Source organism: Canis lupus, chromosome 3, assembly GCF_003254725.2.
Source record: "Canis lupus dingo isolate Sandy chromosome 3, ASM325472v2, whole genome shotgun sequence".
NCBI classification, from domain to species: domain Eukaryota; kingdom Metazoa; phylum Chordata; class Mammalia; order Carnivora; family Canidae; genus Canis; species Canis lupus.
In genome coordinates this window covers 69230725-69253778 of record NC_064245.1, presented here as the reverse complement: position 1 = coordinate 69253778, position 23054 = coordinate 69230725, and the positions used below count along the sequence as shown (strand labels likewise).

Sequence of the window (23054 nt, the reverse complement as noted above, 5' to 3'; positions counted from 1 at the left end):
TCTGACAGCTTGTATTTTGTTATAGTGTTCATTGTTGTATGGAAGTTTAATATTAAATACAAAAAACTATCTTTTTGATTTCAGGGTAGGGAAGGATTTCTAAAATAAAGCACAAAAACACCAAACCCAAAGGAAAAATTTTTTCTTCATGGATTTTTAATAGTGTCTATATTTTCTTTTAAGAGTTTAAAATAGTAAATGGACAAGGAGTACCAGCAGCCCATACAAGCCAAGGTCCCATATAGCCCCAAATGATAGTATCAATTAAATACTTGCAAATGATACTATCTCACTTGGAATTATGGCAATGCAAATGAGAACAATACATGGCTTCTTCAAATTTAGATATTGCCAAATACCATGTTGAAGTTCCTATTTCTCCATATCTTCACCACCTCTTAGCAGACTGTTATCATTTCACAACTATCAGATTGAGAAGCTGCTTTCCACACAGGGCGATTGCTATTCATGCCTCTCCAGCATTCAGCCTGTAAGCCACTGTTAGATGTCACTAGCGGTTAGCATGCTGTTCTGCACACAAAGGCAGTGGGAATGCATAGCCCCTTTGGGAAGTTGTGTGACCACTTCTGGGGCAGTGGGTGGTGAGTGGAAGCTCTGTATGTTGTTTCCTGCCTGTGCAAAATCCACCCCCTCTTGCTGTCACACTGAGGAAGGAGCCCAAGTGGTTCAGATGGAGCAGCCATAAGATGGGACCCTCCCTCAGGTCTCTGGCACTGTGGATAGTGTCAATGAGAAATAAACATTTGGTTGGTTGACCAGCTCGGGTTGCAAAATAAATGTTGTCACCTTAAAAAGTCACATGTGCAATAAGTTTAAGGTATAGGTCTAGAAATAGAACTGTGGGGCATTCATGCAGAATCTGGCACAGAACTGGCATTTCATAAATGTAAATTAGTGAAACCCATCCTAGTCTACCCTAGTTTTAGAGGTACATAGATAAAATCCAATTCTTCGTATTAAGAAGCTCAGACAAGTTAAGCTAATATTTACAACACAGTAAATATTTTTGTCTTATCCTAGGCTGTTCAATGTGGTAATCACTAGGCACACATGGGTAATGAACATTTGAAATGTGGCTAGTGTCTGAAGAACTGAATTTCTCATTTAAATTGGAAAATGTTAAACAGTTAATATCTTGCCACTAAATACAGCTTAAGTGTTTTGATAAGACTGTATCTCATTATAAATGAAAATTTAGCATTAAAATTTAAACCTTCTCTAAGTTGAAAATCGATTTTGTTTTAAACAATGTATATAAATATACACTTCGGTGTTTTTTTTTTAAGATTTATTTATTTATTCATGAGACACAGAGAGAGAGGCAGAGACACAGGCAGAGGGAGAAGCAGGCTCCCCCCAGGGAGCCTGACATGGGTCTCGATCCCTGATCCCGGGATCAGGCCCCGAGTTGAAGGCAGATGCCCAACCAATGAGCCACCCAGGCATCCCTAAATATACACTTAGTATATGTGTTAACATATACAAAATATCTCAATATTTTAGATGTATTGGCGAAACATTTAATTTCACCTGCTCTTTTTACTCTCCTAAATGTGGCTACCAGAAAGTTCAGATTATGTATATGGCTCATGTTATATTCCTATTGGACAGCATGGCTCCAGACTAAGTCCACATTCCTCAGAATGGTATCTCATCCTAACTCCTGTGTCTGATACATGCTAGAACCATAAGAAGTCAATTCATCCTAAGTGTAACCTGTGGCAGCAAAGGCTCTACATGTTGTAAAGAGCTTTATAGACGCCAGGGCACTTCCTGCCAAAACACGAGCTTGCATATTACTTCACTCGCCTTCATGTAAACATAAAAAATTTTTTTTTTTTAACATTCATCTTTCTTGAACTGGAGTTTTCTTCACAATAAAATGTGACCTGGCGACTGCCACTCAACTTTCTGGCCTTGGCGTCAGTGTCTGCCCAGTCCCTGACTCTGTGCATACCGTAGCCACCTCTGGTAGTCCACACCCAATTCGAACCTCCCTTGAGGCTTCCACTGCCTTGATTTCCACTTCCTTCTAAACAACCAAAGATGACAATTTACTGGACCAGAACTATAGGATGGAGGATGACAACTCCTCTCAGCTAATAAATTGAAACAGCAAATTGCTGAATTTACATCAACTCACATCTCTAGGTTTTCTTCAGGGTCTGCCAAAACTCAAGTCCGTTTCTTTTCTTTTTTTGGCTCCTTGGAATGATGAACCAAGCACCCCCTCCAAATATTCTCGTCTTTCCTCTCAAGTATGCGTGGAGTCAGATGCGAGGATGTTTGGGAAGATGGCATCAGCAGTGCAGCTGCTCCTGTGGTCCAGCAGGCTCATCAACCCCTTGGGAGCTCTCTTGTTCCAATCCCCTCCCAGCTGAGAGGCCAGGTTCAGTGGCCACATTATCATCTCCGATGAGGCCATGGACCATGGGATGAAAACTGTTACTGCTGCCTAAACCAGCATCTCTTGTGAATTTAAGACAAAGACAAAACAAAACAAAGCAAAATGACCTGGTCCATTTCAGAGCATGCATGGTTAACCAGCAGTACATCTAACTCAACATATACCTGGATGGAATTCAGAGCACCTGTGCTGTACAGATGGCTGCCTTTACATATCAGAAATGTATCCCACAAGATAGGCTATGTAATAAAAAGCCCTCTTATCACTGAAATGAAAGGGCAGAGAACGTTTTACAGTTGCTTTATTTAACAAAATTTACGCCAACTTCTAGATCTATATACAAACGTGTTTCAAAACCAGAGCAGCAGACACATAAACTGTTAACACAGGACTTACACTAATGCTTCAGACATGTTATGCAATGTTTTGTTTTCTGCTCATATTGACATGTACAGGTTCAAAAATTATTCCAAAGGCCAAGCAACATCACATTTTTGTTTCCTGGGATAGTTTATTTAGTAGGTTGTGAAGAAAGAGGGACGGAACCTTTGAGGGTTAATATATTGTGTTCAGTGTAGTTTAATAAACAGCATTTGGCCCAGAGTGGGGCTCACAAAATGTTTTGGGCAGGGGATAAAAATTTGAGTAAAATATGATCTATGAGACTATGAATCTTTTTAAAAATTTTCACTCTGTCATAACTATAAGATCATATCATTTCTGACCCCCAAAAGTAAAAAACTCTAAGAAATAAGTTTAAAATTCTATTAGTAAATATTAATAAAATTTCATGAGCACAGGTCCTTCAAAATCAAGGTGGGAGTACATAAATACTCAACACAATTCTACCCCTACCTCGTTCATTAGAAATGTTTTAGGACATTTACCTACACGTTAAGCTATTTCCTAAAGTTCTTCATATAGGGAGGACAGACATGTTTTGCTTTCTCATTTTTTATGACTTTCAGGAGCCTTCTTAATTCCTCAAAAAGTATTGTAGCTCAGGAAATCCTCAAAAAGCTTAGCTACATAGTTTATTCATAAAATTTAGGTCCATAAAGTATGTAAGCTGAATTTTAGGTAATACTTGGAAAACGGTTGATGCTACAAAGTATAAATATTTCATGTTGACACTTAACACTGTGACCTGATTCATAGTCATCTTTCCTGAAAGGTCATGCTCTAGCCTCTCAAGAAAGATGCTACTAAGCAGTGAGGTATAGGAGAAAAAAAAAAAAAATCACAGCCTTTTCTTCTGTTAACTTAGGAGCCTTCTATCATGCTGGCAGGGTACATATCCACACATGGTTCACTTGAGAGCACTCTCCTCTATGTGGTGAAGTGGTACATAGGATTCATTTCCCAAAAAGCACCAACTAGAAATGCATGGGGATGAAATACTGCAATGAAATGATCCTCAGGGATTCCTACTCCTGTTTGTTCATATAAATCAGACTCATCACTTACTTGTGCTTTCATTTTCTAAAAATGAGACCATACCATTATAAAAATGTGCTTCCAAAATAATTTCTAGAATATAAAGTGTCTTATATTTTTCCAGCCCACATAATTTCATTATAAAATAGGAAATCAGAAAATTAGCTGTTTTCATATGGTAAAAAATATTTATATGTGTACACACACATATAAACATATATACACATATAAAAAACCCAAATTTTAAATTCCAATAAAAACCAATTAACCAACTTCATGATCATGTATTCAGTTAAACATTAGAAATGTTGATTATCTTGAGAACCAACTACAAAGAATTATAACTCCACCTATCAGAAGATAGTTTAAGACTTTCACACATGTAAAAAAAAAAAAAAATCAAAGTTCCAACTAACCAACATGAAAATCTCACTCAAGTCTTTTTCAGATATAATGGCTCCCAGTTTCATTCACCGCACTAACAACTGCCTAAGGAAGGAGCAGTCTTAAAAGGGAGGAAAATGCAGAGTTGGGGGCTGCCCTGTAGCCGTGCCTGTGTGTTCTGAGACGGTTGGTGCCTGGCAGGTGGGTTGGTGAGGATGAAATCCAGCCTGAGCTCCCTGTGCCTGGCCACCTATCTGCCCAACAGGTGGTGAAGGTGCAAAGGGAGTTTTTCCTAATGCACACAAAGGTGCTGTGTGGACCAGCCATGGTCCCGGCATCTGATGGTGGAGAGGGGAGGTGTTCACGAGTTACTACCTAGGAAAGGTGAGTGAGAGGGAGAACAGACTGTGAAGGTGAAGGTAAATTAGAAGTGTACTGTGATTATCAGTGAAAACCAGGAGTAGTGTTTCTATAACCTCCACAAAGATAGCGGGATGTTTCTATTTTGTTGGTTCTTGCTTTAGTATTTTCATGAGGGAAAGCCTTAAGGTGCCTCAGAGGCACAAAATGAAGGGGACAGGAGGTGAGTAGGGAAGTGTCTCACTCCAAAGGAGAACCTGTTCGGAAAACTGGTAGAGGGAGAGCAGGCTATGAGCTAGGTTGGAGGCAACATCCTGGATCCTAAGTGGTGGAGAAATCACGCGCAGCCTTTGCCCATGGTCTGTGCATGGGTTCTCAAATGAAAACTAATGGCTACATTAAAGTCATAACTCCCTTCACAGTCCTGCCTTGAACTTTATCTATGTTGTAAGAAGCCTATTGATTCACATTTTAAATTGGGTTACTTTATGTTCGTGAGAGTGGCCTTAATCTTATTTTCCATCTGTGACCATTCCTTTTTTTTTTTTTTTTAAGGCACATTCCCTCCCCAACTGTCATAAATCAAGACATTTAAAAAGAAACTAAAGGTTTTTGACGTAATAAATTCAGGCAAACCCTCAGAATCATTCTTCAAAATGGCCAACGGAAGCACAATGCTCTGTGCTACAGACACTTCTGAGTACTGCAGAGTGGGTGAGGAATTTAAAAGAGCCACTTTTCTATAACCAAATTTAAGATAACAAAGTAGAAGGTATAATTTCCATTATGTACCAAATATTCAGCACATAAGTTAATGCAGAAAAAAAATGGATGTGCACACCAAGATACGGGTTTAATTCCTCAGTAGCATTTTGTATAAAGAGCAATATGTAAAACACTAAACTTGTCCCTCTGAATAGATCACAACAAATATGTAACTACTCAGAAAAAAGGGGTGCTAAACAAAGAAAAGTCTCAGATCCCACTGGAAATCTGGAAGTTTCACTTCTCTCCAGAAAAACACGTATACATAGATTTGTGCGTACGATTTCAGGGGCTTCCACTAGCTTCCAAGGTCTGGTCACTTATCTCCGGTTAAGACTCCTGGCTCTCAACATTCCTACAAGGTTTCTGAAGAATGAATGATCCTCCCATTTCTACAATCTGTATTTCTCCTACTGAGTCAGGGAGGGAGGGGAAAAAACAAACTAGAATAAACTAAAAGTAAGAAAATAATTTGCTTCAAAAACCATTTTTTACTTATTTGCCCTTGGAAGAAAGAACATCCCAATCTCTAGTTGCCTCTATCAAATGCCGTTGGCCATGACTCATCCACTCTTCCTGGTCTTCATACAGTCGCCCACAAAACCAGCATTTAAATATACACTGTGATGAGTCATCAGGCAAAGAATCTACCACCTGGTAGTTGTTTTTATGAACTTTTTTAAGTTTCATTTTCAACATCATTTGCCTTTTTATCTGATTGGCCTCCTCCACATTCTGGTATGTTAGGCGAACATGATGCCGTCTGATGCCTAGCTGACACCTAGTCCTCTCTGACAAGACGACTTTGAGAACGTTGCCTTTGTACTTGTTTATTACCTTCATCACATTGGTCACTTCTGGAGAGTCAACATCAGGATGGTTTAATACGATGACGGGCTGGTTCCGACGTGGGCATTTAATCAACTGATCTGGTTTAACAGCTACCAGTCGAAGTTGTCTTGCAACCTGGAAAATTGAAGGATCCTTGAGATAGCGGCTGGGATCAGCCTGGATTTTACTTTTCTTCTTGGATGAGTTCACTTGTTTGGTTTTATTTTTACTGATAGGAAGACTTCTGGAAAGCAGTTTCCCTTGCTTACTCAGTTCACTGCTTCCTTGCTGACTGTGCAGGGGGCCAGTTTTTTTAGGCATGGTGCTACAAAAAGAACTCTCTTTTCTTGGTTTTGGCCGAAGAGGTATATCAAAATTTTGAGACATATCTATTGGCCCACTTTCACTTGTCAAAGACTGTAAGTCTGAGTCTGTCTGTCTCACTGGGCATAACGGAATGGGTTTTATTAACTGTGTCTCACTGCAAGGTATGCTGACAGGTGCTTCACACGTGGCTTCTATAATGTGTGCATCCTCAGAAGAATTAAGAACCCTCAATACAGCCCCTTTGGGGATCAATACTGGAGTAGCAACATGGGCCTTCCTGGTTACCCGTTCAGTATTCCCATTGCTGCCTTCTATAAACTGTGGATATATTTGCTGATGAGTAAGCTGTCCATTAATACCACCATCATCCTGAGGTTTTGGGAGCGTGCCTGTGGAATAGCCAGTGCCAGTAAATGATACGTTAATTTCGTGGATACCTTCAGGAGCAGCTTTTGAAGTTTCCTTCGACGTCTGCCCTACAGAACGGCGATGTGCATTATTTGCAGACAAAGATGATGGCTTACCACAGGATTCAATTAATTGAGCTATCTTTCTGCGCAAGAGTTCAATTGACTTTATTTTGGATGTTGAACTATTCCACTTAACACCCTCAGGGACATTTTCAGACCCAGAGCTCAGAGAAAATACTGATGAGATGACTGGACCATCAAAAGAGTCTTTAGTCCTTTCAGGATTCTTTAATTCCAAAGGCTCCTCCCTAGGTGGCTGAGACCTGATTCTATCTTCTCCTGGCATATTTATGTGTAAATACTCGCTTTTATGTTGAGAGGAAATCTGGCTTGTATTTGAAACTGCCTTGTGTTCCTCCATCTGCTTGTCTTTCAGCTTCCGATGAGAGGGAACCATTTTTATAGGAACACTGATCTCATTTCTAGATTCCAAGTTATTTGTACTTACAGACAATGAGCCCTTTTCTCCAGAGAAGGACATGGTTGTAGGTGATGCAGCTAGGGGAAGCAACTGCTGCAAGTCACCGTGTAAGTTCCTTCCATCTTCAGCAAAAGAAACAGCAGCTTTATATGGAAAGGGATTTGATGCAGCTCCAAGACTGTGGAAAATACTGTTTTTTACTAGAGATGCTGGAGAATGACCTTTTAAGGAGAGAGAAGGAAAAGCCGGTCTGTGTGGGTACATACTGCTTTTTTTCGGGAAATCCTCAACTGTATCTGGGTTGAGGAGGGATTCTCCACGGTCGTGCACACTAGAATTGGACATGAAAAAATCGTAAGACCTGACCCACTTCACATTTTTAAGTTGTTTCTGAACTGACGACTGAAGATTATCAATGCCTGCCAGTTTTCCAACATTCCCTTCAATTGCCAGTGACTTTGTTTGGCCTGCAGAAACCATTTTTTCTGGTTCAACTAAACGCTTCTCTCTAGTCATACGCTCAGAATTGCCCCCCTCGCCCCCACCAGCGTCAGGGCGGTTACTTTCTTCCAGAGGAAACAATTTCAGGACCAGCTGCTGGGTCCCATTGACAACCTTCACATCTATCAACTGGGCTAAGCAGTTTGCAGGAACGACGAGTTCTGCTGGTGCCACCACAGTTAACGGCATTCCCGGCTGGACAGGCTCTTTTGCTGGAGACAGCACTTCCACCTCCACACTTTTGTTCTCAAACAGACTGCCTTCGTTTGGCTCCGACAGGGTCACTTTATTTGGAACACATACTACATCTTTTTGGTATTCCTTTGATTCAGGCAACAACATGATACTGTGCATTTTGTCTTTATTCGTATGGAGAGAGAACCTTGAGAGTTGATCTGATGACTTATTTTGAAATGCAGTCCTTGGATTGGGAGCTTTGAAAAGCTCTGTGTTTTGCTTGGATGTGCTGACTCTTTTCGGCTCCAGTTTGGCAACATTTTTGGGCAGCCGCTTTCCCCCCGCCCTCTCATGTACTCTCCGCCTGTGTTTGACAATGTAGTCATTCCTAATAGCACCATAGTCGCAGTACTCACACTGATAAGGGAATACGCCTGTGTGTTTCACCAGGTGCCTCTGGAACTCCCCTTTTGTGTAAGAAACATAGTTGCAGTGAGAACAGATGAATTTAATCTCTTCATGCTGAAGTGTGTGCTTCTTGTATTGCAGAGGGTCCTTTGTGGAAAATCGACATTTATCACAATAGTATTTGCCTGGCTTAAAGTTCCTTACCTTAAATTTGTTACTGACGGAACTTGAGATGGCTTCGGCTTTATTTCCTACAGGAGTAGCGTTGGGATTGCTGTTCACATAATGAAAATGGGGAGCAGCCACACCTAGGTTGCATTTGAAGCAAATGTATTTGTCTTCCTTTTGGCTTGGCCCGGTACCCTTTTTCAAATCTTGAAGCGGGATTTTGTGAACACTTTTGCACTTCACACATGTAGCAACAGTCATCATGGCAGCCTCTGCCTCTGAGCCTTGACACAAAAGAGCCTGCGCTTCTTGTCTATCTGGTCGAGTTGCTCTATTAGCAGTAGGCTGTTTGGGTGACATGGTTAAGGAATTATGTCTGTTGTTCACTTGAGTGGTATATAACTGCCGTCCAAGATCCTTCATCTTCTTTATTTGCATTTCTAAAAAGGGAAAGCCAAAAAATCCAGGAAGACTTCACAGGATAAAATCCTTTGGGGCCATCCTTCATTTAACTTCCCGACTGGCAGAGAAGCAGTGACTTCCTGGGCGGGCATAGTCAGGTTATCCTTGCTTATAAACCACCACAGTAGGTGTATGATCCCAAAATACAATTGTTCCCAATTCTCTGATATTCCGGGCAAAACTAAAGGGAAAAAAAGACATCAGAAAGCATGATTAATATGTGAACTTAAGGTTTAGTTAAGCTATTTCCAAACTTATCCTGTATTTCAATGATCTTTATATTTCATGCTAAACCTTCACATATTTTCTTAAACATACACCGACAGTAAAACGCAGTACCACAGAAGGGGCAAATAAGCCTAAACGGAAGATATTTTTAAATTCAGCCCTCTAAGAACTCATCTCTTTAGACCAACCATAAGTAGATAGGCCAGGAACAAGGAAATCCCAGCTGCCACTCAGAACAGTCCTTAATAAGTGAGTTATTTTTAGGTGTCATGGAGAACATCCCAGCAATTTCATAGGTATAATATCATATTATACCTGTACAGGAGAATACTATTTCAGTTTTTAATTTATTTTATTTTATTTTTCTATTTCAGTTTTTAAACACACAAATTATCAGGTCATGGAGAAAGCTAGGGCTGGGGCTCAGGTGTCATTTGTTAATTAGCAGCTTGGATTCCCAGCTCTCTCTATGCTACATTTACTTTCACAAATGTAAGAAGTCAATAATACATTGGCAATATTAGGTAGACAAATACTGATTCCTTCAAGATTTTATTGAGCATCTATTACGTGTCAGGCACTGTTCTGAGTGGTGCAGGGCAGTTAGCAAAATCCAGTTAAGTGATGAGGTTGCAGAGCTGGCATATAGAGGTATGGAGAGTCAGGAAAGACTCCAGTTAAGCTGACAATTGAGCAGAGACCTCAGGGCAGCAGGGAGTGAGTACTGTAATTGTCTGGGAGAAGGGAATTTCAGGCAAAGAAGGCAAAGGTCTGTGGGATGTGGGCCTGGACCAACTGAGGAATGGCAAGGAGGCTGAGAACAGAGGACAGTCAGCAAGGAGAGGAGATAAATGAAAGAGCAGTTGGTATGATCAGAGTCAGTGGGGGCACTGGTTAAGGAAAGCTCTAGCACAGAGTCATAAGGACGTGACTTTTCCTGTACCTGAGAAAGATAACCAGGGGAGACTAGAGCAGTGACATGGCCTGATGTGATTTATATCCCAACAGAGCCTCTAACTGCTGCACAGACAAGCATCTGTGGGTGGAATGAGAGTGTGGGGGATTGAGGTGAGGGTGGGGGGGCAGCCTGGGCAGTGGTGGCAGAAGCAGAAATGTCCCTACAGCAAATGCCATAATATGTGTAACACTGATACTCCTATAAAAATGATTATCTTTAAGTACAAGTTCTTTTTTCAGAATATATAAGACCCATAAGCCAAACAAACAAAAAAACATTCTAGCTGGGGATCTACTAAAAAAACCTTTCTTTTATGACCTTATAAAAAACACTGAAGCCTTCTGAGCCTCATTTTTTTTTCATCTGTTAATGAGAAGGAAGGATACTTATCCAACCTCTCTCATGGCGCTGCCACGATGACTAAAACACTCAAGGGTAGAAGAGAACACTTCTGAAGTTTTAAAGTGGTTCTTTAAGTGTCAAGAGGCACACAGAGGTACCCAGTGTCTGACTGATGATGAGTAGCAATAGGAGGTGGAATTAGCAGCTTTCTTCTGGCACATGATCACAGGCCAAGAGCCATGCAAAATAAGTCTGAAGGGCCAACCTGGGGGAGCAGAAGGTCCTACTGTAGGGTCAAGAAAAATAATTATTGCATATTCAGATCCAAACTAAAAGCTGCCCTGTAAAAGCATTTTTGGAAAGGACCGTAAGAACACACTATGTTTGACAACATGCTTTTTCTTTGGCAGTGTTGTCTCTCCCTTTTGCTTTTGCAAAAGATAGCGGTCTCCTTTCAAAAGCAATTCCCAGTATGCTGTTGAACCCTGGTGGCACCTAAGACTTGATCAGACGTGCCCCACTCCAAGCATGTATGTATACTTAGACACCAAGTGGGCAGAGGCCCCGTGGGGTTGCAAAATGCTACCTCTGCCCTTAGCGTTCAAACACATACCGATACAACGGGGACTGTGAAGGGGGCAGGACACGTGGGTGCTTCCAGCTGGCAAACTGATAAGCATGGGCAAAGACAAGAACTTCCATTTTGCACTCCTAGTATACACGACAGGTAGAAGTTTCAAGATTCACTCATAAAACTCACATGCATTTCATTTTCCAGGTATAAACTGGATCTAGTGAAGGGAGAGACTCCAGTGACACTATTAGTACCAGAACTTCTAGAAGCATAACCTGCAACTACTCAGGTAATCTCAAGCGAGCTACCTGTTCTCATCTGCTTGTTCATCTATGTGATTTCCAAGCCCAGTCTCCCAGAGCCGACCTCTGAAATCAGTTTTCCTACCATCCAGGAATGCTACTGCCAACAATGTGGTCATGTGGGCAATTTCATCCCAATAAAACAAAGGGAGAAATATCTGTGACCAGAACCCAAGAGAAGGCTGGCTCCAAGGACCCACAGGTGAAGAAGACTCTAAAGGGGAATTGGCCCAGTGGTTCCCAAACATGGAGGAGCCTCAGCATCATAGTTGAGACAGACAATTCTGGACTTACCCCTGAGCTAGTGAGTCTAAATCCTGATGAGGCAGGGGAGGAGGTAGAGATCTGTGGTTTATAAAAGCACTCACTGTAGTTTTGGTAAAAGCCAGGATTAGAAATCGCTAGTTAAAACTTCCAGCAACATTTTGATCTTTTAAAATCATCTTCACCAGTTGATCATACAACCAACAGTCTAACATTGCCATAAACAAAATTTCTGCCTTTTAGGCAGCTAATTTTATTTTCATGTAGTTCTCGTTGTTGAGAATTTGCCCTTAAATGTAAATGAAACTAGTGATTTTGTAACTTTCTTATATACTGATTCTGGGGCTACAAACATAATCCCTCTTCATAAACCATTATATTAATACACACCTTTTCTGTCATTCAGTCCCTGGTTCTCAACTCTCTTCCAAAGATCTGCATGCCAGTTGATATTGTATCTGCTATCAGCCTTGTAATCCTACTAACCAGAGAGAGGGAGGGGGAAGAAGACAGGAGGAAAAAGGGAGAGCAGAGAGGGGAGGAAAGAAGAAACTTACTTGCCTGGTACAAACTGCTTAACAACTACTTCAACATCTCACATATTAACGCTAAGAAATTCTCAAGACTCTTGTGATGAGATTTCTTCATTTGAAGACTCACTCAAACCAGGATTCCAACTGTGCATTTTTAGTTTTCCAGCACCTTTCCCGGCCTCCAGGGTTCTTCAAAATTTATAGAAAGCAGTTTTGCCATTTTTTTTTTTCCCAAGTCCTCTTAAAACTTGGGGGATGTCTTTCCTCCTAAATAACTGAAGACTCAAAATCTCAGCAGACTGGATGGTAAGATCACATACTTGGCAAGAAGTAGAGAGCATGCTGATGGAGGAAAGTTCCCTAGGGGGATTAAGCAAGCCAGCTACAGTGGTGAAGGAGTGTAGTCCTCTCAGAGGTGTTTCCAGAAAACTATCTCACCAGATATTCTGAATTAAGAATCCTTAGGAGCAAGGGCCTGTAGGAAATGCGAGGCTGTGATTAGCAAATACAGTTTAATGCAAGGCAAGACATCTAGGCCTTATCTGAATTATGGTCACCTGTTTACAAGTGTCTTCCTGGCTTCTAAACCACTCTCAAAGTAATGCAATATTTCTACACTGGTACTTCCTTCAGTCCAGGTGACAAAGATATCAGGCTTCTTCCAAACAAGTTCTCTTTGGCCTTTGCAACGTGTGTGGCTAATTGTTAGGGGAAAAGGTCTGAGTGCATCCAAAGACAGGGGTGAATGGATGCAGTGACTGGCAGGGAAGAACTAAGGTGGCTTTGCTTCTGGTACTGCGTGTGGGTGTACCCGAGTGACCGGCTCGAGGGCCCACTCCTCATGGAAGGTGCAACCACCTGGGGAGTTGGGTCCTCTTGGCAAACTGCTGCCCAGTGGGCTGATGACCAAGGCTTATGTGAGGTGATAAAAGCCCTTGTATGCCCTGGACATGGGAGGGCACTCAGCAAACTGCTAACTTTGGTTTTGGTGTTTACCTACCTTTCAAACTCATGCCTCTATTCCCAAACCTCTGCATTTGACCTCCTAGAACTGGAAACATACTTTTTTTTTTGGGGGGGGGGGGTGCCTTAGGAAGAGTCTCAAAAGCACAGAAAATACTTAGTATTATTAGCCCTGGACACAATAAATAAAATGTCCAATGACTGTTAAGTTGTCTGTTTTTTCACAGCACACCATGAGCTTTTTAATGCAGATTTATCTACAGCAACAGCCAAAGATGACGGACACACCCCAAAGAGAAGTGCACCGTATGACACAAGTGTGCTTCCTCAAGACTGAGTCTTTTCTCCTCCTGAGGAAAAGGCTGTGCAGCATTCACTGCTGCTGGTTTTTCTTTTGACTTTGAGCTCACTTGCCCTGGTTTTTCTTATGCTTATTATGGAGACTTATGGAGAAAAAGACTTGAGTCTTGTCAGACACCAGGACAGCGTCACTGCAGCCCATAGAAACTGTGAGGATTGTACAAATTCTTATTAAGACGGAAGCATCAGACTTGTAAATACTGGAAATGCCAAGTGCTCAACAGAATTAGAAAAGAAATAAATAGCAATATGACATAAACCTACAGATTCTAGAATTGTATTACAGGGATTTAAAACCTAGTGCCATCCCTTTCTAGGTGTATGACCTGAGGCCAACTGTCTGAATCCTCATCAGTAAAACCAACACTAATAGTACCTATGTCCTAGGCTTGTCATGAGGATTACGTGATAATAGGACATACAGTGTTAAACTGTTACAAATATAATTTCCCCCCTTTTCATGAAGTAAATGGAGAAAGAAATCATACCAATCACAAAGGGGTTAAAATATTTGCTGCTTCCCTGCCTAGCAACTGCTCTTTCCAGAATATACACTGAAATTCACTTCATGATTTTAATTACATTTCCTGGGTTGTATAGCCTAAAATACAATTTATCTCTGGGGCAAGATCATCACCTAGCCTTAGTGGCAAAGGGCTAACATGGAAAGATGCTTCAACTACATATGACAGTATTCCCTACAACTTAGGTTAGGTACTGGCTAGTTACTGAACTACCTGTTCCTCTCCAAGCTCCGGTGAATTGTGAAATATTCCTGCGAGTGCATGAACTGGATGTTGGATGTGAATGTGAACAGCGGCTGGCCAATTATATCACATGCATGTAATTCGTGGGTCATCAAGATTCTGTTCGTTGAGAAGCTCACCAAACTCAGTCATCAGAATTTGACTGACTGCATCATTTTTGGATGGAGAAGCATATTTAGGAAGCTCTCTCCAGAAATCCTCCCACTGTGGCTCCTGCCAAATTCAGTGCCAGGGCAGGGATGGAGCTGCAGGACCCACGAAGAGCAAAGGGAATGCAACTGGAAGATTTGTGGCTCAAACTCTGATTTCTATTTGTTGAGTCCTTAGGCAAGTGGTTCTCTCTGCTCATTGTCAGGCAAGGAAACAGGCTTCATGATCTTCAGACTTAGAAGGTAATTAGGAGAGCCAAACAAGGTAACATATGCAAAGCACTCAGGTTGTGGCACAAGTGCTCAAAAATTCTTTTCTGTTCCTTTTTATCTACTTAGTCATAGCAAAAACTGGTCTAAGAAATGTTTCCCAGCAAGCAAAAATTTAAAGCATTCTACCTCAAAGTGCCCAGCAGCATGTAGACAAGTAACACCTGATCAGAGGAAAAGAACCCAACCCCAACATTAGGCCTGTGAAGTGCTCACACTGCGCAGATAAAATGGCATTTAGAAAGAAACTGGTACCTCACTCAGCAAGAACCATTGCAAAGAATCAGAATTGAACTGAATTGGTAAATACTTCTAAGAAAAGAAAAACAGCTAAGTAAGATCTTTTCTGTCAAACTACTTTGCACTTCAAAACGACTGAACTGAAAATTGATGGCCCCTGAATGACAGAGATATACTTCCAAAAGTTGCAGACAAACACACCACCTATGGGATTCTAGATTTCCTTCTGAAACCAAACATTATCACTTAGGTCACAGAATGGGGCAAGAAGGCTGGACAAGAAAGCCCCTGTTCGGGTTCCTCTGCTTTCTAGGGGAAAAGTGCAAGAGTAGAAAGGACAATGAACTTGGAATTTCAAGAACAATGTTTAAAACCTAGGTTTTGGACTTAAGAGCTGTGCAATTCTGAATTTATTAACCTGCTCTGAGCTTGAGTTTTCTCACTTGTAAAGTGGGACTTATGATGCCCAATTCACATGCTGATATAAGGAAGAGGTATATGCAGGCAGCAGGTAACCTTATGTTTGGCAAGCAGTATATGTTCCGTTAGAAAGAAACCTATTTTTGCAAGTCTCCTTTGAATGTAGAAGAGTCTGGTAAACTCCTGAAAAGCAGAAACTCTTAACAAATCAGCCTGATGAGATAAAGGACTCACAGCAGGCTGTCCTCAGGGGGCTGGGGGGCCAGGATCTTCTCCCCAGTCCCATCTAGGAAGGAGTTATTTGGGGACCCACTTGACACTGTAAAGCTCTTCAACTGAGACTATACCAGAAAGCAAAGTAAGTTATTACACGGATGTTCTTTTTAACAGTTTAAGAGAAGACCTTTTAAAAGAAAGAATATGACCAGTGATAGAGTTCTTAAAGTATAAAACTTACAGTTCTCTAGGTGGAAAAAAAAAATGTTAAGGGGAAATTATGCTTTTGTTAGCATTAAAAAAAGCACAAGGTAAAAACAAAGTAGTATTACAAACAACAGTACAGAATTGTGTGTTACTGAAGACACCTAGGAACTTCAGGTCTCTAAAGTGACAAAAATAAAGGACACATTTTTGTATTCTCCCCCCTTCTTTTTGGCTTAAAGAAAACCCAAATTTGTAGATGAAATGGATTAAAAGTTTAATAAAAAACACAAACACAGAAGAAATCTTACTACACCAGTGATTATTAACTTTGGCTGCATTAGGGTGACCAACTTGTCATAATATGCCCAGGATGTTAAACTTATTTTTGAAGGAGGTCCCTGGGATGGTCACCCTACTGCACATCAGCATTACTTGGAGAGCTTTGAAAATGATGCCTGGGCCCCACTGTGTGTGCGGGGGTTTTAAAAGCTTTCCAGGTAAATCTCACGTACAGCCAAGGTTCTTAACCCCCTGACAAAACAGGCGCAAAGGAGTGTGAGGGGGAAGGCAAGAATATTATGAACATCCTTGTGCAATCTTTTATATCCCCATCCCGGCCAAGGGTGCTAGAGAGGGGGCAAGGCAGTGGCCTTGGATGGGGGTGGAGTGCTGGGCAAGCCAACTTTGGGTCCTGCTCCTGTTTAGCCATTTGACCTTGGAAATATCATCACTGATACTCTCTGTAGGTGTGTAAGTATCCACTTTACAGATTCTTGGGAATGTAAATGTTCCTGGCAGGGCGCTAGTACAATGAGCACAAACCAGGACTGTTTATCCCCACACTTGCTATGGGCTGCTGTCTTTAAGGAGTGTAATGGGAGATGGAGAGCAGTCCTAAAAGGGTGGTTTCAGTGAGGCGGCAAGTGCTGTACCGGTGATCTGATCAGGAAGCTCTCAGTGGCTGGCTGTGTTTGGCAATCTTGGAGCATCTTGACCCAAGTCAGGTGGAAGGGGTGCCAGGGGCCTGTAGAGGCACCTTCATACGTTACCTCAATACTCCTGAAAGTGTACCTTCAATTATCTGCTTCTTCTAAGATAACAGATCTGGAGAGGCTATGTGTCGTTTCCCAGGTCATGGAGTTGATCCGCTGGTGTCTAATCTAAATTCTTTGCTTTCTGCTACCGGACTGTGTGAAACTGTGAACTGAAGACACGGCATCTGCTGCCACTCAAGTACTGTTCTTACTTCCTGCCTGGTGCCGGAGAGCTGCAGATGAGTCAAAAGCGTGGCAAGTTCCAGGGCTCTTCCTTCTTTCAGGTCTTGTCTTCTCAGGCACCAAGCCCCATCTGGCCTCCTAACTGTAGGCCCTGGCGTAGGCTTCTACACCCAGCACCCCGTGAGGCTTCCACGCACTGCACAAAATGCCCTGCAGCAGAAGCCAGGCTCTTGGATGTAAGGCCTGAGTCTGTGCAGTCTCGGTTGCACCAGGATTTTTCTTCTAGAAAATAAGAATGAGCCCCCAAGACGTTCTCTGAGCAGGGATGTGTTGCAAAGTAACAGAGGAGCTTAAAATAAAAAAGAAGAAAAGGCTTCCTAGGGCTCAGGTGAACTAATAAATCAGATTGCCCTTTTCCTGAGATGGGCTGAGGCATGCAGTTTACAATCCTTCCCAGGGATTCTGCTGCCTCACCATCCCCACTCCATGATGAGAACATCTGGATTACAGTCTGTGGACCCTTCACTCCAAGGATGGATTCTGGAAATTACAATTGGAGGGGTTGGCATAGGTAAACAAAGAAAATGCAGTCTATCCCCGAGCAGCTTGAGAGCAATCAAGACTGGGAAGCCTCTCTGTGAGGACCTCATTTATCACAGTCAACAGCATGGGGCTTGGCACAGGAGGTACTCCATATACATTAGTTGAAGGAATGAATGAATGAATGAGTGAGTGAAAGAAAGGTCAGCCTTTGTGTCAACAATCATCCAAATGTTCCTTCTTCCTCTTGCCTGAAAACTTGCCCCAGATTCCCTTACTTAAAGGCAAAAACACCAATGGAGATCAAGACTTAAAAATATTAATGAATTCTTAAAAATCTACATTAGTTTGACACATCAGGGAGGAGGCTCGATAAAACAATGCCCTCCTTTGTTTTCAAAAATGCATCTGTAATGAATGTTATCAGCAGAACAAAACCGGATACATACAGAAGGGTTATTTTTCATGGTTATATTACATCCAAGATAAAAAAAAAAAATGATTTTAAAAAGTGCATCCTAGGTGAGAGAACGTCGACCTTAGACAATTGACAGAGCCAAACATTCTACTTGCGTTCTGGTTTCTAAAGAGCTATTTGCTGGGCTTCCAGAACCCTTGGCCGGTATCTCCCGTTGTGTACACACATCACAGGCTGGGCTGAACTTTGCATCCGTGACTCAGAGAAAAGATAAAGACACATACATACATTCCTATTCTCTCTCCGTTCCTCTAGGAAAGCACTGCAAGCTCCTGGAGACCACAGCTGTCTCACTCCTGATGACTTCAATTCTAAACTTAGAGAGAGAGAGAGAGGATCCTGAAAGGCCGTAACACATTACAGTGCAGCCGTGTAGACCTCCAACACAGGGCGGCGTGCTATTTCGCTGTTTTCGACTTATTGAATGCCAGTCAGGCTGATACACTTGTCCGACACTGCCCTGGTTTTGAAAGTCAGGGTTGTTGTAATGGGGGGGGGGGGGTACACTTGCCTACAAGGACTGTACTTGTTCGTTCTCCCTCTCCGTTGGTCTCCCTTTCCGGTGAAGAAATCTATTCACTCTTCTGCACCCGGCCTGAAACTGCCCAACACAACCCATAGATCGCAAGATAAAAAAAAAAAGGGGGTGGGTGCAGCTGAGATGGGGGCGGTCCCGCAAAGGCAGCCTGCAGAGCCCCGGAGCGAGTCGAACCCCCGCGGCCCCCGCCCCCGCCCTCCCGCTCTCCGCCGGGGCTGCTGCAGAGGTGGTCCGTGGCAAGCCCAGGCCGGGCGCACGCCGCCGAACTCCCGAGGAGACACAATGCCAGTCGGGTTCTCAAGTTTATTGTTGGCGCGCCCAGGCCGGTGGGACGCGGGCTGCAGGCGGGCGCGCGGGGCGGCGGGGCCGGGTCGGGTCGGGTCGGGCCGGGCCGGGGCGCGGCCGCGGGGTCTCCTCTCCGGTAACCGCGGGCGGCCGCACACGTCAACGCTTACCTCCGAGGCCCGCAGGAGGCTTTAAAAATGGCCTCCTGACGACACTTCCTGCTCGGAGCCGACCGGTAGGAACCCTCGCAGGAGATGCATCATTTAAAACGCTGGGGGCGGGCGGAGGGGCCGGCCGGGGGCCTCCACTCGGGCCGCCGCCGCCGCCGCGGGAGGCCAGCCTGCGGGTCGCGGCGGCACAAAGGGCCCGCACCCCGCCCGCCCCCGGCCCCCGCCCCCCGCCCCGGGGCCCGCGCAGCCCCCCCCCCCCCCGTCCCGGGGCGCCTCTGCGTCACGACGCCCGCCGGCCAAGCCGCACGCGGGGTCGCGGCCCGCACCCCCCCCGCCCCCCCCCCCCCCCCCCGGCCCGAGGCTGCCCGCCCCGTCCCGCCCCGGCGCGGCCTCGTCCGGCCCTCCCCCGCCCCCGCCCCGCGCGGCCCCCCCTCCGCGCGCGAACCCCCCCCCCGCCCCCGGCTCAACCACTCACCCGGCCGGCGGGGCCCGGCTCCCAGGGTAGGGGCGTCTACACCGCCGGCCGCCGGCCGCAGCCGCCTCCGCCGCCGCCGCCGCCGCCGCGCCCGCTGTAGGTCCCTACTCGGGGGGGCGGAGTCGGGCCGGCGGCGCGCGTGCGCAGTGCGGGGCACAGGCTCGGCTGCGGCGCGCCCGGCGCCCGGGATTCCCGAGGCTGCGCCCGGCCCCCGCGGGGTCTCCGCGCCGCCCGGGGAGCCGACCCGCCGCGGTCGGGGGTGCTGGGCCCCGCGCTCCGCCCAGCCCGTCCACAGCGTGCGCAGGCGGCGGCCGCAGGCTCGGAAGGAGAGCGCAGCCCCTTGCGTCGCCGCCGGGAGGAGGACCGCTCGGGAGCGCCCGCTGGGTGCAAGCCCCCAGCCGAGGGCGCGGCGGCTCCCTGCCCGCGAGGAGCTTGAAGTCCAGCCGCGACAGCGAGCGGGAGCTCGGCTCTCCAGCCTCCAGATTCTTCCTCTTTCGAAAGCGGCAGTGAATGACACGGCCTTGAGGCGCGTTCGAATCCCGACTCTTGCATCCTAGCTTCGGGACCTTGGGCAAAGAAACCCCCTGACCTCTCCGAGGCTCAGCGTTGGCGCCGCTAAAGGCGGGGAAGGCCACACCTGAAGACAGAGCTTCATCTATCGCGTAGGTGGTTGGGACAGTCTGGAGATGGTGTGAGCTCATTTAATGCCAGTGTTTTTCATTTTTCTTTTTTTTCTGCTCCTTGGACTCCCAATACCATTTTCTGGGAACCACGATGCACTCCCAACACAAGAGCACTTTTTTTTTGTTGTTTTTTTTTTTTTCCCCACAAGAGCACTTTTGATCTTCTGGAAAGAAAGTGTGTCTAGAATAGACCCCCTTTCTTAGAAAAGAAAGAGGCCCGGTCCCAATAATCAGTGACTCGGATGCTGCTCCCCACAAAATAAAAGTGCCCCCTAGGAACGCAGACGGTGTGGGCAGGGAGCAGCGACGGCGGGAAGCGCAGTTTCTCCAGGAGTAACAGCCACAGTTGATTTCAAAGCTCCGGAAGGAGCGCGGCTGGTTTCCAACACCTTCCTGTTGTAGGCCAGAGGTCAGGGTGTGTGGACATTGGCCAGAAGCAGGAAGGAGCTACAGGGCTGAAGGCAGTTCTTCAACACGGGGAAGTGGGAGTTCAGGAAGACCCCGTCAGTCACCGGCAGCCCGCCACTGAAATAGCAAGAGCTGGGCGGAGAGAATGCCAACCCAGAGATGGATCACCACCAGCAAGTTCTTCCTCCTGCTCTTTGCTGCAAGGCTCGACTTTGATTCCTCATAAGGGAGCCTCCTGGTCCTCTATCTCCTATGGCTCATTCAAGCTAGCAGACCTTTTCTCAGAAAAAACAAACCCCATTTATGTAGAAAGAATTCTGTCCCCCTCAAGATCGGGGAGGGCTTGGGAAGAACACAGAGAATCCAAACTGGGCACTGCTTACAGATCGCTAGTGGCATAAGGAGCTAAATCAGGAAAAGCTGCTAATTGTAAGCATTGGAGAACCAGAAGTCTAAGCATTAGATAATTTTTCCTAAAATGTAGCCGAATTGTTGCTTCTGCTTGTAACATTGACTCAGGCATTGCAATTCTGCCCCCTTGGGTCACACAGAATTGATGAAAGAGTACCTCTGGCTCTCCTGGCAATTTTTCTGGAATTAGATAGAGTTGGTTATAAATCCCAGCTGTGAGCCTGCTCCCTAGCTTGTCTGAACCTCAGCTTCTCATGTAAAATTCAGTGAACAATAGGACCCAGCTCACAGGCCAATTGTCAACATTAAAGGAGAGAAATCAGGTCAAGGCTTAGCACAGTCCCTGGCAGATTTACATGTTCTCAGAAGACCATATTAAGGCAGATAAAATGCTTTTTGGAGAGCCTGGAAGTGGGGGTGTTTGCAGTTTGGAAGAGGGCCAAGAAGGAATAGAGACCACTCCCATAGAAATCCTTAAAATTGGCATATCATCCCCTCTTGGATGCAGGCAGAGTTCATCTGGAAATATTATTGCTGGACATTCAACCAGGGCGCATGTCCTACATGTGCGGCTGGCTGCCCATGTGTCTCCTTCCCCATCCTGCTGAGTTTGCCTAAATTCTTTTCCAGTGTTCCAAAGATCACCTCTGTTATGAATGCAAATCCACCCCTGTGGATGTGACCTTATTTGGAAATAGGGTCTTCGCAGACATAGTTAAAATGAAGTCATGAGGTGGGCCCTAATACAGTATGATTGGTGTCCTTCACAAAGAAGAAATTCAGAGAGGAGAATGCCACACGAAGACACAGAAATACAGGAAGAAAACGCCATGCGAAGACAAGGCCAATGTGGGGTTATGATGCCACAAGCCAAGGGAACACCTGGTGCTGTCAGAAACTGGGAAAGGCAAGAAAGGATCTTCCCCTATAGCATTCCCAGGGAGCATGGCTCTGCTGACACCTTGATTTTACACTTCTAGCCTACAGAACTGTGAGAATAAATTTGTTACTGCAGCTCTAAGAAATGAAGACAAGCTCTCAGATATGATTGCCTACTGAATAGGAGAGAGGAGGGAAGGCATATGAACAAAATCAGTCACTGAGTATAAGGATTGGGAGATGTCGGGTCATTTACTTATTCATTCAACAAACATTTACTGAGTACCTATTTAGTGCAGACATAAGCTAGGTGCTGAGGATAGAGTACTCAAGGAGCAAGACCAGGCTCCTTCAGGGAGCACTGGTGTTACCGGAGGTGGTGACCTCAGACAATGAATGGAATATGTAATTAGCATTAGGGAGCCCTAGAGGTCAGAGAGGAAAAACTGGGTGGTGGTGGAAGGGAGCAAGGGAAAGGATAATCTAAGAGGCTCAGTGAAGGGAACTTTGAAGATGAGCTCTAAGTCACGAGTAGAAACCAGCATGGGAAGATGGAAGGAGCTTCACACGAAGGGTAAGAGCAGGTGCAAAGACCCTGGGGTGGGCAGAGTTGCCAATGTTTGAAGGAGAGAAGGAAGTACAGTGCGGCCCTAGATCATCCTGGGCACTTCGAAATTGTGATCTTAAGGGGTCATTCACCGGGATTCTGTCAGTGAGGACCCTGTGGCTTGGAGGAAGGTACTCGGCCTCAATGCGCCTAAAGAAAAAGACCAGGTCTCTAACAACCAGGTTTGGAACTTCGGGCTAGTTGCGGGGGAGCGAGGGGGCGGGGCGGACAAAGACTTGTAAACTCAGGCATTTCAAGACAGCATCAACAGGAAACCCTAGAAGTGGCTTTTGTTTGTTTAAAATATTTCAGGCGTATCCAGTAACTTCTTTGAGCCTTTGTTGGCTCACCTGTGAAGGAGGGAGAAAGGCCTCTTTGCTCAGGGTCCCCACGGTCCTATAGGACTACCAAGATACTCAAGCTCCCTGCTC

At 44.8% G+C, this 23054-nt stretch overlaps 1 protein-coding gene and 1 long non-coding RNA gene across 3 annotated transcripts in view; one reads left to right on the top strand and one right to left on the bottom strand.

Annotated features, from left to right (window-relative positions):
* Nucleotides 1–12199, top strand: part of LOC125754888 (uncharacterized) — a 191303-nt gene extending 179104 nt beyond the window's left edge. The window contains exon 3 of the long non-coding RNA XR_007409934.1: nt 11446–12199. This is a non-coding gene — a long non-coding RNA (uncharacterized LOC125754888). The remainder of the gene's footprint in view (nt 1–11445) is intronic.
* On the bottom strand, nt 2713–19767 carry ZNF518B (zinc finger protein 518B). Of its 2 annotated transcripts, none has more exons than XM_025437158.3 (2): nt 19636–19767; nt 2713–9320 (listed from the first exon to the last, which is right to left on the bottom strand). In XM_025437158.3, the coding sequence occupies exon 2, from the start codon at nt 9113–9115 to the stop codon at nt 5870–5872; it is 3246 nt and encodes a 1081-aa protein (XP_025292943.1). In that variant the 5' UTR covers nt 9116–9320; nt 19636–19767; the 3' UTR covers nt 2713–5869. The 2 variants fall into 2 exon arrangements, with proteins under 2 accessions (XP_025292943.1, XP_025292944.1); XM_025437159.3 differs by lacking the exon at nt 19636–19767 and adding an exon at nt 19161–19313.
* Nucleotides 19768–23054: the final 3287 nt, after the last annotated feature.

Coding starts and splice junctions, on each gene's coding strand:
- ZNF518B (XM_025437158.3), bottom strand. CDS start 9,115: ATGCAAATAAAGAAGATGAAGGATCTTGGACGGCAGTTATATACCACT.